The sequence below is a fragment of the Musa acuminata genome, chromosome BXJ3-3 (genome assembly GCF_036884655.1).
Source record: "Musa acuminata AAA Group cultivar baxijiao chromosome BXJ3-3, Cavendish_Baxijiao_AAA, whole genome shotgun sequence".
Classification (NCBI taxonomy): domain Eukaryota; kingdom Viridiplantae; phylum Streptophyta; class Magnoliopsida; order Zingiberales; family Musaceae; genus Musa; species Musa acuminata.
The window spans coordinates 11,087,787-11,105,399 of NC_088351.1; the positions used below are offsets into that span (position 1 = coordinate 11,087,787).

At 38.7% G+C, this 17,613-nt stretch overlaps 2 protein-coding genes across 3 annotated transcripts; both read left to right on the forward strand.

Annotated features, from left to right (window-relative positions):
- The first annotated feature begins 336 nt into the window (after positions 1–336).
- LOC135633773 (signal peptide peptidase-like 1) lies at positions 337–11,496 on the forward strand. Of its 2 annotated transcripts, XM_065143667.1 has the most exons (4): positions 337–495; positions 880–1,837; positions 10,957–11,157; positions 11,259–11,496. In XM_065143667.1, exons 2-4 carry the CDS (start codon positions 1,037–1,039, stop codon positions 11,373–11,375), a joined length of 1,119 nt encoding a protein of 372 aa, XP_064999739.1. In that variant the 5' UTR covers positions 337–495; positions 880–1,036; the 3' UTR covers positions 11,376–11,496. The 2 variants fall into 2 exon arrangements, with proteins under 2 accessions (XP_064999739.1, XP_064999740.1); XM_065143668.1 differs by having other exon boundaries at positions 347–1,837.
- A 1,213-nt stretch (positions 11,497–12,709) lies between these two features.
- LOC103978261 (uncharacterized) lies at positions 12,710–17,502 on the forward strand. The gene is made up of 6 exons (XM_009393990.3): positions 12,710–13,384; positions 14,692–14,942; positions 15,035–15,410; positions 15,537–15,668; positions 15,755–15,930; positions 17,145–17,502. The coding sequence occupies exons 1-6, from the start codon at positions 12,803–12,805 to the stop codon at positions 17,266–17,268; spliced, it is 1,641 nt and encodes a 546-aa protein (XP_009392265.2). The 5' UTR covers positions 12,710–12,802; the 3' UTR covers positions 17,269–17,502.
- The last annotated feature ends 111 nt before the right edge of the window (positions 17,503–17,613 follow it).

Sequence of the window (17,613 nt, forward strand, 5' to 3'; positions counted from 1 at the left end):
CTTATAGTTAGTTGAAAATTATAATATTATAGATGATATAGTTAGTAAAATTATAATATTATATTTTTTATCATGATAATATTATAATTACTCATTTATAATATTTTAAATAGGTTTTACAGTATTTTGATTATCGTGATCAAAATACTATAATAAATAAAAAATTGAGGAACGAGTATTTTTTAATTAAAAATATTATTTGAAAAAAAATAAAATAGGAGGTACCGATAAGGAAAATATCTAAGATAAGAATATTTTCTAAAAATCATTCAATATTTTTTAATAGATCATTTTAATTTTATATTTTATATAAAAGGAAACGGCGGATTAAAGAGTCTGCGGTGGGTGGTGATAACGGCAGCTCATCGCCTCGGAACCCAAGTCAACCCCATTGCGGTGCTTGGTCGTGGGAACAGTTTCGGGAGTCTCCGCCTCGCGAGTCCCCTTCCGTGGCGGAAAGCCTTCAAAACCTGATCGATCGGAAGTCCGGATCAGGTTCTCTCGAAAACTCACTCGATGCCCTAAAATTCCCTCATATTCACAAACCCTAATCCAAAATCTGATCTCTGGCCCTCTTCTCCGCGACACCTCTTGGTTCGTCTTCTCCTCGTGGCAGAGGCAACGGATTTCTTCTTGCACAGCTAAATATCCGTGGATCCTTCTTCTTGTCCATCTAAAACATGCTCTCTGTGTCTTGTTTCTTCTATTCTTTGGATATGATTTCTCATCTCGGACTTCGTCTTGAACATTAGTTTAATACCGTCTTAATCTTCGTCGCTTCTTCGATTCTCACGTAATTTAAAGGCCGAATATGTAAACTTTTCAATTTGATGTGACGATGTATGTAACTTAGGAGCGATAACCTTTTGATCTATCCAGGACATTCAGCTGTATCCACCAAGAAATTTTGGAGTATTCATATTGAAAAACATGAGACAAAGATCTGTACTTCTGATTACTGATTCATGGAAGTCCCATTGATGTGTCTATAGTGTGACAGCAGATAAAGACGGGATCTTGTGTTACTATTACTAAAATGGAGTCCCTGTGGAAGCTTGCTTACTTACTTGAACCGGCGTCCCTCACTCTCATTGCAACTGCGATCTTTGTGACTTTTGCATCAGCCTCCAGAGCTCTGGATCATGGCAAGGAAATGGCAAGGAACCTGGATTTTTCAGAGTCGTCGATCACATTAGACCGATCTCAAGCACTTATGATCCCCCTTGCTAGCTCTTGTAGCCTCTTATTGATGTTCTATCTCTTTTCATCAGTATCCCAGTTTATAACTGCCTTCACGGCTGTTGCTTCGGCATCTGCTCTCTATTTCTGTCTCTCCCCGTACATGGCCTACCTCAGATCGCAGTTTGGTTTAATGGACCCTCTTGTTTCTAGGTGCTGTCCCAAGCCGCTCACACGCAGCCAAGGAATTTTATTGCTGCTTTGTACAGGAACTGTGGCAGCTTGGCTAGTTACTGGAAATTGGATTCTGAACAATATCCTGGGGATTTGCATATGTATAGCTTTTGTCAGCCATGTGCGACTACCTAATATCAAGATATGTGCACTGCTTCTTGTTTGCTTGTTTTTGTATGATATTTTCTGGGTCTTCTTCTCGGAGAGGTTTTTTGGAGCAAATGTTATGGTCTCAGTTGCAACACGAAAGGCATCTAACCCTGTTCACAAAGTGGCAACTAGCTTGAGCCTTCCAGGATTACATCTAATTACAAAGAAGCTGGAGCTTCCTGTTAAGCTTGTGTTCCCAAGAAATTTGATTGGTGGGCAGGTAATTACTGGGAGCGGTCATGGAGAGTACATGATGCTCGGACTAGGCGATATGGTATGTTACATTTTGCACTTGACATTGTTATGACATTTATAAGTTAGCTTATTTTGTTATGAATGATAAGTGTTTAGAGTGCCCTGTGTAATTCAAATATTTTCAGTAATGGTAGCCAAGTAGTCACTTTATTATCTTTCTATTTTTGAAATGATATTCTAGACGTGGTAAACATTTTTGTGGTCATGATCTTCTCACTTTTCATAATGTATGCCAAATGTGATGATCTTTGGCACTGTTCTTATGAATTTGAAACTAGAAAGAGTTTGATAATGCTGAATGTTGAGGCGATCTGATGTCATATTAGAATAGATTTAATCTTCCATTAGAGTTGTTTGGCTTCAAAATCAGGTATTGGAGAACTGCTGCACTGGACAGCAATGTTTAGCATTTGGGGATTGGTAGATGAAGTAGCAGAATACTCGAGATAATGGACTGGACCATCTTCAGTCTTGTAATAATTGGAAGTTAAAATTATGGCTCAACTTCCTTGGGATGAGAACTATGATACATTGATATCTTCTTTTAAGAAAATGGTACCGATGACTGTGGATTGAGAATCAAATACTTGAACTAAAGGACTTGATATGAAAAGACTTAAGTGCAAAAGGTATCATAAGGCACCTAATTGGTTTAGTTGAAGGTCTAGGACTTGGTGTTAGTCGTGTTCTCATTTTATATTCCATATTTAGTTTTCTTTTAAGTTGGTTTCTATTAGTTGTTACAAATTCAGCTTAAGACATTCTAGAGTCAATCTCATCTTGACTTACGCTTAGTTTTGGTTTGGATTTATATTCAATTTAGAGTCCATTTATAGTTGAACCACCCGTCCTACTTAGGGTGCACAAGATTAGCTAATTACTGCATTGGAATAGGCATTTGGTTGGATTAGAAAAAGTCTTTGTTATAAATTTTAGGGTTGAGGTCCATTTTAGTCCTTCTGATTTTGACCTTGGATCACTAAGTTCTTGTGATTTACTCATGTTTAAAATAATCCCTATATTTTTAAAAAATTAGCATATAAGCTCCCCTCGTCAAGTCTATGTTAATAAACGTTAGAGTATGTTTACGTGGCATGTTGACTCATAATAAACTATTAATATGATGACATGTGTAATTTAAGTTTTTTAAAAAAATCCATTTTAGCCCTTGTGATTTTGGTCATGAATCACTTAAGCTCTTATGGTTTTACTCGTGTCTAAAATAACCTTTATATTTTCAAAAACATAGCATATAAGCCCCTTCTATCAAGTCTGAGTTAATAAACGTTGGAGTCTGCTTACGTGGCATGTTGACTCACAATAAACCATTAATATGATAACACGTGTAATTTAAATTAAAAAAATTGAGACTACCATCAATGGCGGGAGGAGGCATTGTCATGGAAATGACCGCCACCAGCAGCATCAAGCTATTATAACCTAGCAGGGCGTTGTATGCACATGGCCTCTCTCACGCTGATGATAAGCTCAGGAGCTTTCGGTCCTACCTCAGGTGGATGTGCATCGACGGGTCTGATGCTAGGCATACAATAGTCTCTTGGTCCCTCTTACTCCTCTTGGGCGTCTTCGTCTCCATTGCCTCCCACTTCGTCCTCTCCTGCACCTTTAATCGTCACGCCTACGACGTGAGGTCCAGCTCTCCTTCACCTCTACCTTCGGCCTTTGCAACCTCTGCCTCTCCACCTTTGTTCGTCACTACGACCTTTGCCACTTCCTCTTCGTCGTCAAGATAGATCTTTTTTTAAAAACTTAAATTACACATATCATTATATTAATGATTTATTGTGAGTCAGCAAGTTACGTAAGCAGACTCTAATGTCTATTAACTCAGACTTGATGGGAGGAGCTTATATGCTATGTTTTTAAAAATGTATGGGTTATTTAAGACACAAACAAAACCATAAGGAATTAAGTGGCCCATGACCAAAAGCATAGGGGCTAAAATGGATCTTTTTTTTAAATTTAAATTACACATATCATTATATTAATAGTTTATTATGAGTCAACATGCCACATAAGCAGACTCTAAAGTCTGTTAACTCAGACTTAACAGAGGGGGGGTTTAAAATGTATGAGTTATTTTAGATACGAGTAAATCATAAGAGCTTAAGTGGTCCATAGTCAAAACCACATGGGCTAAAATAAACCTTAACCCTAAATTTTATTATAGTCTAGATATAAAAATATTTCACTCAATTCTTTCCTTCAGTTATTGTTGGTTAGGCAATGATATAAAATAACTGAGTCTTTGTTTAGATTTATGTTTAGACTCATGGTCTTGTATGATACTAAGATAGTTCTTGTATGTACCTTTTCGATTAAAGAAGGTATACTAATTGATGTTGAAGCTTCTTTCTTTACCTTCTATATTCTTTTTCCTAATCTATTTTCTCTCTGTTGCAGACATTACTAATCCTCATTGATATTTTCAATTTATTATCATTTGCCTACTCTATACTTGGATTTTGATGACATTGACTTGTTATTTTATTCCTGATGACAAATTTACAGACTTCTCTTTTCTAGATCTGTAATACCATACTAATACGAGTCCTTATAATGCAGCATGCATTTCCTTGTTGATCCTTTTCTATGTTGTCGTGTATAACTTGAGCCATACTTTTCTTCTAATGTGCCTTAGCTAGAGAGTGGTGGTGGATGTTATATGATCACTGTGCAATTCTAGTGGGTTTCTGTTATGTGCATGGTTCTTGTTGCTTTCAGTCCCACATGGTAAATGTATTTATGCATTCTACTCCTTTTTTGCTTTGACTTCCAGTTAAAATTTCTGGGCATGTTTTTGAGTGTTTTTATTTTTTAAAGTTTGGGCACAAAAATTGGCCTTGATCACTAAATTGCTGCTCTATATTCATAGAGATGGAGATTTTCTTCCACCTTTCTTCCACCACACTCTATATGTGGCCTGATCTTGATTCTGTTTTTCGATGGTGTAGCACCCACTTTGGTTCAGATCCCACACAATCCTTTTTTTTTAAGACAAAGACATGTAGCTCTACCAGTATTCTAAATGAGACAAATGGCACAGGGAAGATCACTTTGTTGGTCTTTCTTTACTGTGTACAACTTGCCTTTTGAGAAATTTTACATAGCTCCACCATGTAGGAACACAGGATACACGAAGAGGAACTATTGGGTATTGATAAGAGAGATTTTGTTTTTAAATTTCTTCATTTAACTCCAAGAATGAGCTGATAGCCAATCTTTCTCTTGCTATAAGAAAAGATCATATTTGTTTAAGCTCAAGTTTGTAATGCCTTACTTTCATAGCTTATGAAGAACCAAAATTATGTTAGGACTCTAGCTAGGAGAGTCCTAATTGAGAGGGGCATTCATGTAAAATCTACTTAAGCCGACTCTTATTAAAGAGGTGAAGAGGTCGGCTAGGGTTTGGAGGTTATTTCTTAAAGAAGAATTAGGAGTTGTAAAGGAATAGGAGTCTTGAGTAGGAGTCCAATTAGGAGTCTTGAGTATGAGTCTTAATTGAGTAGGAGTCATATTAGGATTTAGGGTTTAGAAACCCTATAAATACCCATGTATTTATCCTCTTTTGATAAGCAATAGATGAATCTTTTCTATAGCCTTTATGCAGCAACTTAGAGGGAGGAACCCCTATAGAGTTCCAAGGAGGCCGATCGCCTAAAGAGATCAATCCCAAATTTAGAATCTACAAGGGTTCTAACACTTGGTATCAGAGTAGCATTCTTGGCGTCTCGCTGTCCTTCCACAGCCATCCATCAACCCTCCACAGTCGCTCAAAGCAATTCCCACAATTGCTTAAAAAATCGTCGTTAAATTCCGCCGTCATCTCCACCATCGCGGATCATCCTTTGATCTCCCCGTGAATTGCAACAGGTTCTGGTTTCCTACCTTACTACTACTGCAATTTAGTTATCTTTATTCAAAAATCGAAAAAAACATTGTTCCAAAATTGTTGCATAAACTTTTCATCGCAAAGTTTTTATCTCTACGACAAAAGATACATTGCAGAATTCCAACCGCATAGCACAGTCTGTTTGATCTTGCTACTGCGTTTTTTCTATCCAAATCTCTATGAAATTTTTATGACAACTTTGACACTTCCTAACAGCAGATTTTCCTTTGGTTTTGTCAAAAAATTCTCAATATAAACCATTGATCTTTTATGGTTAAACTGTTATACTTGAAAATCTGCACTGTAAAATTTCAACCGCATAGCACAGTTTGTTTAATCTTGCTACTATGTTTTTTTTGTCCAAATCTCTACGAAATTTTTATGATAGCTTTAACACTTCCTAACAGTGGATTTCCCTTTCGTTTCGACGAAAAGTTTTTAATGTAAACCACTGATCTTTTACGTCCAATCTGTTATACTTGAAAATTTACAAAAAATTTCAGCCTCATATTGTTGTCTTAACCGGTATATTTGCAATCATTTTTGAACGAAATTTCTTATACACTTCATAAATCATCTTGGCTTTCATCTAATATTGATCTATTGAGGAATTCATCTTTAAAAACGATTTTGTGTTGCTGCAAATTTTCGTCGCAAACTGTTGAAATTTTTCGACGAGAATTCTGTTATCGCAACTTGCACCAATTTCCTTGTTGCTATATTGCCAAATTTTTTTTGATTAAATTGGACATCCTTGCTGTCATATAAATTGAGATTTTGCTGTTGATTCCCTCCTCAAATCTCTAAGTTTTTTGTGGAAATTTCGTCGAGAAACCGTTGTTTCTTCGACGATAATTATGCTCTTACAAGACAGCACATATTTGCAGCAACTTCCACTGATTTCCATCAAACCTTTGCTGCCATCTACCACAGATCCAAAACTTTTATCCACAGCCCTAAAGCTCCACCAAACCACACCCTCAAACTGCACCCAAAACAGCCACAAAACAAGCCTAAATCGCAGCCTACATCCACCGATCCACCAACCCTTTCGACCATCACTTCTCTCAACCTATACATGCCTTTAACCCGACAACAAAAGAGAGATCTTAACATCATATATTTGGAGGCATATACTATGGCATCTGAGGAGGCAATTAATGCTAAATTCGAAGCCTTCGAGGCGTAAATGGAGGTTAAGATTCAGACGCTCTTTGTCGAACTCAGATTGGGCCGACCACTAAGCCCGAAGAAATCACATCAAAGAGAGAGCTTTGCCCAATCGCACCAAGCCTGAAGAGATGACTTCTAAGGGAGGGGAGGCTCTATGACCGACCCCAACTATCCACGCATGAGGGTGGACTTCCCTAAATAGGAAGAAGGAGACTCGATTGGTTAGATCTCGCGCGCGGAGCCATATTTTCGGTACCACAAAACCACTTATGCATCTATGGTGAAAATTGCAGCTATACATCTTGAAGGAGATGCCATACAATGGTTTGATTGGTTTAAACACACTCATGGAGTCCTCTTATGGCGACAATTCAATGAAGGACTGCTGATCCGCTTTGGACCAACTGATTACGAGAACATTGATGGACAACTAGCAAAGATCCGACAAACCTCCACCATTCAAGAGTACCAAACCAGGTTTAAAAGGTTATATAATCAAACTCGTGATTGGTCTTAAAAACAGCTATTGGGGACCTTCATTGAGGGCTTGAAGCCAGAGATCCGGGGAGAAGTTAAAGCGTGACAATCGTACACGCTTATGACGACCATCTCTTTCGCACGACATCAAGAGGAGCGATTAAACCATGAAGCTCGGAGGACTAGGGTCGCTCCTCGACCAACAATACTGAAGCCCTCAGCCCCCCCTATTGTTGACCGAGTCCCTGCACCAAAGAGGTTGACAAGAGAAGAGCTTCGAGAGTGATATGCGAAGGGGCTATGTTGGTACTGCGACGAGCCATGGAGCCGTGAGCATCGCTGTAGTAAAGGGAGACTTCTTATGATTGAACCAGTAGAAGAAGAGGTCATTGAACATCCAGAAGAGAGCCTTGAACATGAAGAAGAAGATACAGAAGAAGAGCCACAACCGATCGAAGTTACGGTACATGCACTAGCCAGCTACTCAAACCCGCAAATGATGAAAGTTGGAGGTCTTCTCAAACAACAATCGATCACTGTTCTCATCAACACGGGCAGTACTAATAACTTCATAAATAATAAGGTTGCTATCGTGATGGCCTTACCTATCGAGAATTGTAGTAGGTTTGACGTTAAGGTCGCCGACGGATGGATTTTGAAGTATGATCGTAGGTGCCTGCGAGTGAAACTATTGCTGCAGGACCAAGAGATAATTGCATATTTCTTCCTCCTCCCTCTTGATGATCATGAGGCTATACTCAGAATTAAATGGTTGACGATATTAGGTGATGTTTTTTTGAATTATATGCAACTAATTATGAAATTTTACAGTAAGGAGAAACAAGTGATACTGCATGGGAAACGTGGGGGCGACGTAACGACGATTTGCACACAACAAATGGAGAAGATTTTGCTTAAAGCATGCAGTGGCTTTTTGGTACAACTTGAGTAGCAAACTAAGGGAGAGGTAAGAGAATTTAAAGATCCAAACCTACTTCCTTTGCTTGCTGAATTTTCATATATATTTGACGAACCGCACAACCTACCTCTTTACCCGTTGGCATGATCATTATATAACGATTCTTCCAGGCAAACCTCCAGCAAATACTCGGCCATATCAGTATCTACATATCCAGAAGGATGAAATAGAAAGGATTGTAAAAGAGATGCTTGAAACAGGAGTTATTCGGTCAAGTTGCAGCCTCTACTCTTCACCGGTGCTACTTGTACGCAAGGACGAAACAAGGCGAATATGTGTTGATTACCGAGCTCTCAATGGCATAACCATTAAGGATAAATACCCTATTCCAGTAGTAGATGAATTGCTAGATGAAAGGGAGCACAAATCTTCACAAAGCTGGACCTTCGATCCGGGTATCATCAAATACGAGTGTGCGAAAAAGACAAACTGCCTTTCGAACACACAACGACCACTACGAATTTTTGCTTTCTTCAACAAAAGATGGAATATCTTGGGCATATCATATCAGAGGAAGGTGTGATGGTGGACCCCTCCAAAATAGAAGTAATGCAGAACTGGTCGACCCCGAGGAACATAAAATTGCTACATGACTTTCTGGGTTTAACAGGCTACTATCGCAAGTTCTTGAAAAACTATGGAAAGATCAGTGCACCACTTACTTCCTTTTTGAAAAATAATGTCTTCCAATGGTCGGACAAAGCCTCCACTGCCTTCGACAAACTTAAGGCAGCCATGACGACGACGCCGAAGCTAGCACTACTAGATTTCAGCCGACCCTTCATTATTGAGGCCGACGCATCTGGAGTCGGAATTGGAGACATTCTTATGCAAGATGGTCGACCACTCGCATACACTAACAAGGCATTAACTCCCTCCCATCAAGATATGTCAATATATGATAAGGAGATACTCGCCATTGTGCACGCAGCAACGAGGTGGAGACCCTATTGATCGGTCGACAATTTCAAATTAAAACCGACCATAGAAGCCTTAAGTACTTTTTGGAGCAAAAGATATCATCCCTTGAGCTGCAAAAATGGGTAATAGAACTTCTTGAATTGATTATGAAATAACATTACAAAAAGGGAAAAGAGAATGTTATTGCAGATGCGCTTTCGCGGCTACCCGAGCAAGCTGAATTTTCGATCGTTTCACTTCCGACCAGTGACTTCCTTGAGGATATTAAGATGGAATGGTAGGAAGATTCGGAGACCAGTAAGATCATAAAAAAATTGAAGGAAGCACCAAGCCCCGTGGCTCATTACAGTTGGGACTCAAAAGAATTGCGCTATAAGAGACGCATTGTGCTTGTGTCAAATTCTACTTGCATCTTCACGAGCAGATTTTGGACAAAGTTATTCCAGATGCAGGGCACTAAATTGAAAAGGAGTACGGCGTATCACCCACAAACCGACGACCAGACGGAAGTGGTGAACAGGTGCTTGGAGATAGCCCAAAGCCATCCACCAAATATAACTACCCAAGGAGAACTCTCGACCCAATCAAGTGTCATTATTGATCGATGAATCATGACTCGACGACGACGACCCACTATTGAAGTGCTAATACAATGGGCGAACTTACCAGCAGAAGGTGCCACTTGGGAGAACTATGACGACTTGAAGATCAAATTTCCAGAATTCATGGATCGTCAGCCTCGAGGACAAGGCTGATTTGAAGAGGACGGGTCTGTTAGGACTCTAGCTAGGAGAGTCCTAATTGAGAGAGGTATTTATGTAAAATCTACCTAAGTCGACCCCTATTAAAGAGGTGAAGAGGCCGGCTAGGGTTTGGAGATTATTTCTTAAAAAAGAATTAGAAGTTGTAAAGGAATAAGAGTCTTGAGTAAGAGTCATATTAGGAGTCTTGAATAGGAGTCCTATTAGGAGTTAGGTTTTAGAAACCCTATAAATAGCCATGTATTCATCTTCTTTTGATAAGCAATAGATGAATCTTTTCTGCAGCCTTTGAGCAGCAACTTAGAGAGAGGAACCCCTATAGAGTTCCACGGAGGCCGATCCCCTAAAGAGATCAACTCCAAGTTTAGAATCTGCAAGGGTTCTAACAAATTCCGTTTTCTTTTGTCTAAAACAGATAAACATGTTCAATCACTTTGCTGTTCAAATACTGTGCATGTCATAATCATTACCATCTGTGGAACATTTGTATGCTTATAAAATAATTTTTTGTCACATTGCTAACCTTGTATTATTTAGATCTTGCAGTTCTTCATGTTGAATAAGGTAACTCATATTTGGCTTTAATAAGATGACACCTTGTTTTGGGATCATGTTATCCTTAAGAAATTGAAGATTGTTTTTCATTTTATTACCAAAATCTGCATGTATGAGTGTCTTAAATTATAGGGTTTCAGGATTTCATTTTTGCCCATGGCATTACAATATTTAGCTGTAGACCCTCTAATTTTCATTTGCATGAGAAATGACAGTTGAATTGGCATTGCTTAATACTGTTGAAGACAGTGAGCCATTCCACAGCTCCTCGAAAATGTGCTAGTGAACCATATCTGTAAAAACTGATGATTATGATGCCCATTACAAAACCAATCACAGTGTGTTTGCTGATTCTGTAGGCTATCCCTGGTATGCTTCTAGCTTTGGTTCTCTGTTTTGACCATAGGAAGACTAGAGATATGGCTACTCCATTAGAAAAATCTCGGTCAAGCGGGGACAAATACTTATGGTGTTCACTCTCTGGATATGCAATTGGGTTGGTTAGTGCCTTGTCTGCTGGGATATTAACTCAGTCGCCTCAACCTGCTCTACTTTATCTGGTAAGATGAAACATCATACGGCATCTCACTTTAAGCTTTCTAAATTTTGATCAAGTAAAAGAAATTGTAAATTACTTTCTCACAAAGTGATGTTACTGCAGGTACCATCGACTCTGGGGCCTGTTATTTTCCTTTCTTGGAGAAGAAATGAGCTGAGGGAGTTGTGGGATGGAGCTTGCCCAGTCTCCAGTGAAAAGGCTCACTCGATGGAGGTCTAAATGCTGTCAGGCCCCGACTGTATTGCCAATCTTTTGTAATTTGATTTATGGCAACACAAATGTGATGCTTCTACTTGAGAGATATTTATGAAATTCCAGTATATATCTGCCAAATTAATCATTCGAGTTGTTGAATCATTCATTCTATATTCTTGATGGAGTTATCCAGCAACAGAGGCATTAAGGGAATGCTGGGTTCTTGTTGTAACAGCTGCAAGATAGGAGAGAAGATGAAAGCAGAGAAGAAATCATTGTAAATGGATTATTTTGCTACATAAATCATAAATATACTTGCAGTACATGAGGGAGGTGTCCGTGTATTATTTGCTACAATGACTTGCAAGTAGTGCATTCACAACAATCAAACACCACTTTTTAGTTCACAAAAAGTTCGGTTTTATACTAATAAAATAATTTCCTTGATGGTAGAAATAAGAATATCAAATATAGAGGAGAGAGAAATTTAAAACAAAAAGAAATAATACTCTATCATTGCCTAAATAATTCTTCTCAAGTTTTTCATAAATTCTTGGGCAATTTCCCTAGAAAATATTGAAGTATTTGTCAATCGATGCCTTTTTTTTTTTTTTTTTTTCAAATAATATCTCTAATTTTAAAAATAATCAAATCGTCATTCAAAAACTTTTTCATCTGTTACCGTGTTTTAGACTAATGTAGTGTTTTGATTCTTACAATAAAATAACTATAAATTAGTCCAATGAATCAAAATATACTAAATATTATTTGATGCATAATATTATGATTCACATAGGTATTTACAATATTTTATAAACAACATCACCTAAATAAAAATCAAGAATTAGTTTGTTATGACTACCACAATGAAAACATCATAAATGATTTAAATAAATTTATAATTTCAATTAAACAAATTATAAATTTAAAAATATTATATTGTAATAGTCTATGAGCAGATAATAAAACATCACTTATAGTATTTTTTTTAATAGCATCAACAGTATTTTATTACCTCAATAAAAATACTGAAAATGTCAATGAAAAATACTATAGACGAGCTAAATAAAAACAGCATAACCATTAGAAAATACTAAAAATATGAATTTTTTTTAAAAAAAAACAGCCCTAAAATATTGATAATTTTCAACATAATTCATCAATTCACATAACAGAAAACAAAAAAAACAAAAACAAAAACAAAATAGTAAGATAAAAAGGTTAGCCCATGTGGTGCGACGATCCCCGGAGCGTGGTTGGGCGACAGGTGCGCATGAGCCGTCCATCTGATGGTTCCTTATGGTCGATCAGATCAACGGCTCTGATCCGATGTATCATATAATCTACCGTCATGATCAAGGGTGTTCCCGCCAAATGGTCCTGAAAAACCCTAAACCGAGCCCTCCTTTTCTCGCCGCCCACCGGAAACGCTAACCTTCGCTGCCGGAGAGATGGAAACCGCCGTCAACTCGAGGACCGCCAACGGGGTCGCCACCGGCGGCGCAGGCAACCTCGTCCTCATCCTCGACTATGGCTCGCAGTACACGCACCTCATCACCCGTCGAATCCGGCAGCTCTCCGTCCTCTCCCTGTGTATCTCCGGCACCTCCACCCTCGACGCCATCGCCAAGCTGAAGCCCCGCGTCGTCATCCTCTCCGGCGGTCCCCACTCCGTCCACGCCGCGGGCGCGCCGTCGTTCCCGGACGGCTTCATCGAGTACGCCGAGGAGCACGGCGTGTTCGTGCTCGGAATATGCTACGGGATGCAGTTGATCGTCCAGAAGCTCGGGGGCGTGGTCGCTGTCGGGGAGAAACAGGAGTACGGGAAGATGGAAATAGCGGTGCCCGAGGGCGAGTGGGGATTTTATGGTCCGGAGGCCATCGGTGGGCATCAGACCGTGTGGATGAGCCATGGAGACGAGGCAGTGAAGTTGCCGGAGGGATTCACGGTGGTCGCGAGGAGCCTGCAAGGATCGGTGGCGGCAATTGAGAATCGCTCAAGAAGGTTTTACGGTCTTCAGTACCATCCCGAGGTGATTTTGGAATCCCTTCTCTGGTTTCCTTCTGTCTGTACATATATTGTGTAGATCGTCAGAGGCTTTTCATGGTATCAGTGAGTTATTTTTACTTCAGCATAATGAGGAGAAGGAACTGTGTCTTCTTATAGTACACAATTCCACTATACTTGAAATTTAGAAGAACTTGTTACTGAGTAGCATTTGTTGTGAAGAATTTGCTATGATCATTAACAGATACTTGTCTTAAAAATTAATTCATGTTGCGGAACAAGTAGAATAACATTATGATTTTCTTTTGAGTTCGTACCTCAGCAACGCGTAGTGTAAGTCGAGCTATGCATGTTTCGATGTATATCGATTCCTCTCCATTTCAGCATGGTCTGGCATCTAATAAGATCTGACTCCTTATGGCAACTCTAGGCGAGTTATCATAATTTTGATAGATGTTGCTGTCGATAGGCACCACAAGAACTATAATTTGCATATGGTTTTAATTATTTCTCTTTGTGCAATTACATATGAGGAAATCATACTACTGCATGTTTTGTTCTGTTATCTGAGTAGTGTAATGTGTTCTTAGTAGTAAAGGTCTCCTTCCTTAAAGTACTCACTGTTTTGGCCTCTTGGGATAGTATGATGCATCTCCTCTCATCGGTTTGAAGAGTTATTTTGATTGAATTGAAGTACAGAAACAAATAAAATGAGGCAAGAAAAATGAGAATCTGTTCGTGTTGTCAATTCTAATAACTGAAATATTAACCTTTTCGCTTTGTAGTTGCTCCCCTCCTATAGCTGTTTGGTGCAACTTCCTATGTCTTTTCAGATGTAATTTTTAGCAGAGACCATGTGAATCGTCGTTTCTGTATCAAGCTGATATGGCTTTTCATGTTTCACTTAAGAATCTTAGTGTCTTCAGTAAAAATACTAAATTTTGTTAGGAGAAAACTGCATCCTGTTACATGTAAGCAATATCTTTCTTTTCTTATATTACTACGCACGACATCTTTTGCAAGTTATCCTATATCGTAATTTTGAAAGCTAGAGTCTGTACCAGGACTGGTCGACACAAAAATGATTAATTGTGTTGATTCATGAGGCAAACATATCTTTAAAGACACAGATATATGTTGAACATGGTGTTTGCTTATTTATTTCTAGTATTCTTTTGTGTAATTTTTGGTCTTCCTCATGATTTTTTGAATGCTTAGTGTACGTTCTGCAATTGGTCAAGAATCATGTGTACAATCTTGGTACCATACAAAGTTGATTGTAGTGCAGTGTGTAGCTACACCGCTTGATTTTCTCTTCCAATCCATCAATAGGTAACTCATTCAACACAAGGAATGGAGACACTGCAACATTTTCTTTTGGATGTTTGTGGGGTGACTGCTGACTGGAAGATGCAAGATGTACTCGAAGAGGAAATTAAGGTCATCAAAGGCTTGGTAGGGCCTGATGAGCATGTGATTTGTGCACTATCTGGAGGAGTTGATTCCACTGTTGCGGCCACTCTTGTTCACAAAGCAATTGGAGATAGGCTTCACTGCGTATTTGTTGACAATGGCTTATTGAGGTTGCCTGTCTTTCTTAGTATTAAGACATTATAGAAAATATATATTCTATCACAGTCATCTGACTGAATATTATGAACTTTCCATGCTCTAGGTATAAGGAAAGAGAGCGAGTCATGTCAACCTTTCAAAGTGATCTGCATTTACCAGTTACCTGTATAGATGCATCCGAGCAGTTTCTTAGTAAGTTAAAAGGTGTAAAAGATCCTGAGATGAAAAGAAAAATTATTGGACGAGAGTTCATAAGCATTTTTGATGACTTTGCTCAAGAACTAGAGGAAAAGTTGGGAAAAAGGCCAACATTCTTGGTCCAGGGAACTCTCTATCCGGATGTTATTGAATCCTGTCCACCTCCTGGAAGTGGAATGACTCACTCTCATACAATCAAGAGCCATCATAATGTTGGAGGACTTCCAAAGGAAATGAAGCTAAAGCTTATTGAACCACTTAAACTCTTGTTTAAAGATGAGGTATAGCTTCGAGCATCATCATATGTTCATTGTAGACTTTTATGTCATTCTTTTCTAGCGCCTTTTATCATTTATCGTCGATTATGCTACACTGCTTTTAATAATTTGACACTTTTGCTCGAAAAGGTACGAAAAATGGGGAACATTTTGAATGTTCCTGAATCATTTTTGAAGAGGCACCCATTCCCTGGACCCGGACTTGCTGTTCGGGTACTAGGAGATGTAACAGAAGGAAATGCATTGGAGATTCTTCGTCAGGTTTGCTTGTTATTTTATTTTAGTTCTTTATCTAATCATTGTGCTGGCAACATTGCTTTCACTTTGGACATTATTTTTATTATTAGGTGGATGAGATTTTCATTCAGTCCATCAAAGAGGCTGGTCTTTATGATTCCATCTGGCAAGCTTTTGCTGTTTTTCTACCAGTGCAATCGGTTGGTGTCCAGGGTGACCAAAGAACCCATTCTCATGTGGTTGTTCTTAGAGCAATTACCAGTGAAGATGGAATGACGGCAGACTGGTCAGTGACATTCCCCTTGTCAGAGTTTTACAACCTTTTTTAGTTTCGCATTCATTCATCAAACATAAAATGACGCCTTTAATTAAAGTGTGCTTGGCCCAATGGTGACCTCGTCCAAAAAGTGTACTGTTGCTAACTGTATGCTTCCAGTTTTATGCCCTTGAACTTAACTTACCTACTGAAACTTACAACGAGAACTGTACAAATATGTACATCCAACCTCCATATAGTGATTCACACTAACTACCAAAAGCTGCTAACACCATGTACCAACTCACTTCCAACCAATCGCTACCATACGAAACACTCAACACGCCAGCTGCTTAACTACTAACTTTTGGACAACAACTACCAAATGAAACACTACAACACACTAACTTCTTAACTACTGTTGTTTAAACTAGACAGGCAATCCCTGAGATTCCAATAATTTCTAATTATCCATAGTATCCTTAATCTCCTTTCCAATTAAAAATTGAAGTCACACTACTTCTTTGATCTTCTGTACAACTGGTTTTGCAGAAGAATTCTGCTCCTGAATTAAATCTGAAATTTATCTCTAACTAGATGCAGTATGCAGTGCCTGCAAACAACCCTTTCCTCGAATTTTGGACTAAAGAAGAGCCGGAGTACTTCCTATTCTAGATCACAGACGTTCTAACTGACACTTCTTTCAAAACATTAAAACCGTTGTCCAGATCCTACCTGTAATTTGACATCCAAAGAAAATATGTTTTATCTCCATGTTCATGACAGAAAAGATATCTCTAATCTCTAGCTTCCTTTTGCTGGTATCTTTATTTGGATTCGGTAATGGTATGATCATCAGAATTCAAAGTGCAGCAACTGCTGACTGTATGTCCTTAACTATTTCAAACACAAAATCTGCAGGAAAAAAGTGATTAGTTATTATGGTTCTTCACTCAGTATTGGTGTTCAGAAAGCTATATGTGATTGCAGTTCCACAATCAAGATGATAAACTTCTTAGGAGAAATGTGCAATTTAAAGTGCATAATGCTAAGAATCCATAGGCTGAATTTTTCTACCTTATATTCGTCCTCTTTTATTTTCATGCTTACATTCGCATTATTAGATTCTAGACTTGGATGGATGTTTTTTTCGGTTCATGAATTACCTTCGCTGTGCTATGAATTTCGTAACCCCTTCTCCTTGCGTGCAAATCTCCCTTCTCCCTGCATGCAAATCTCTTCAGGTACTATTTTGACCACAAGTTCCTCGTCGATGTGGTCCGCAAGATCTGCAATAATGTCCGTGGCGTGAACCGGGTCTGTCAGGATATTACATCAAAACCACCAGCGACCGTGGAATGGGAATAAATATGTTGATTTGGCAGCTTGCTAGAGCACAAAATACGTTGCTGTTTATGACGACTGGCCGACTGGCCTTAATCAAATTATCTTTATGATTCTCTATGTCCGGCGCTAAGGAGGAAGGTCCAGGGCATATGATTCCATATATTTACTTATCAAGTTATGAAAACAAAACTCGAAAAGGCAAACAAATTGCTGATCGTTTTATAAAATTGCTTGATGTGAAGTGGTGTTTTGTTATCTTCTCTGTGTATGATATTTTCTTGTTTTTGGGTCCGAGTTTGAAAGGCATTGTGCTATTGATACTCCCACCATTCCACCCTACTGAAAACTCATCGCCTCTGCACCAAA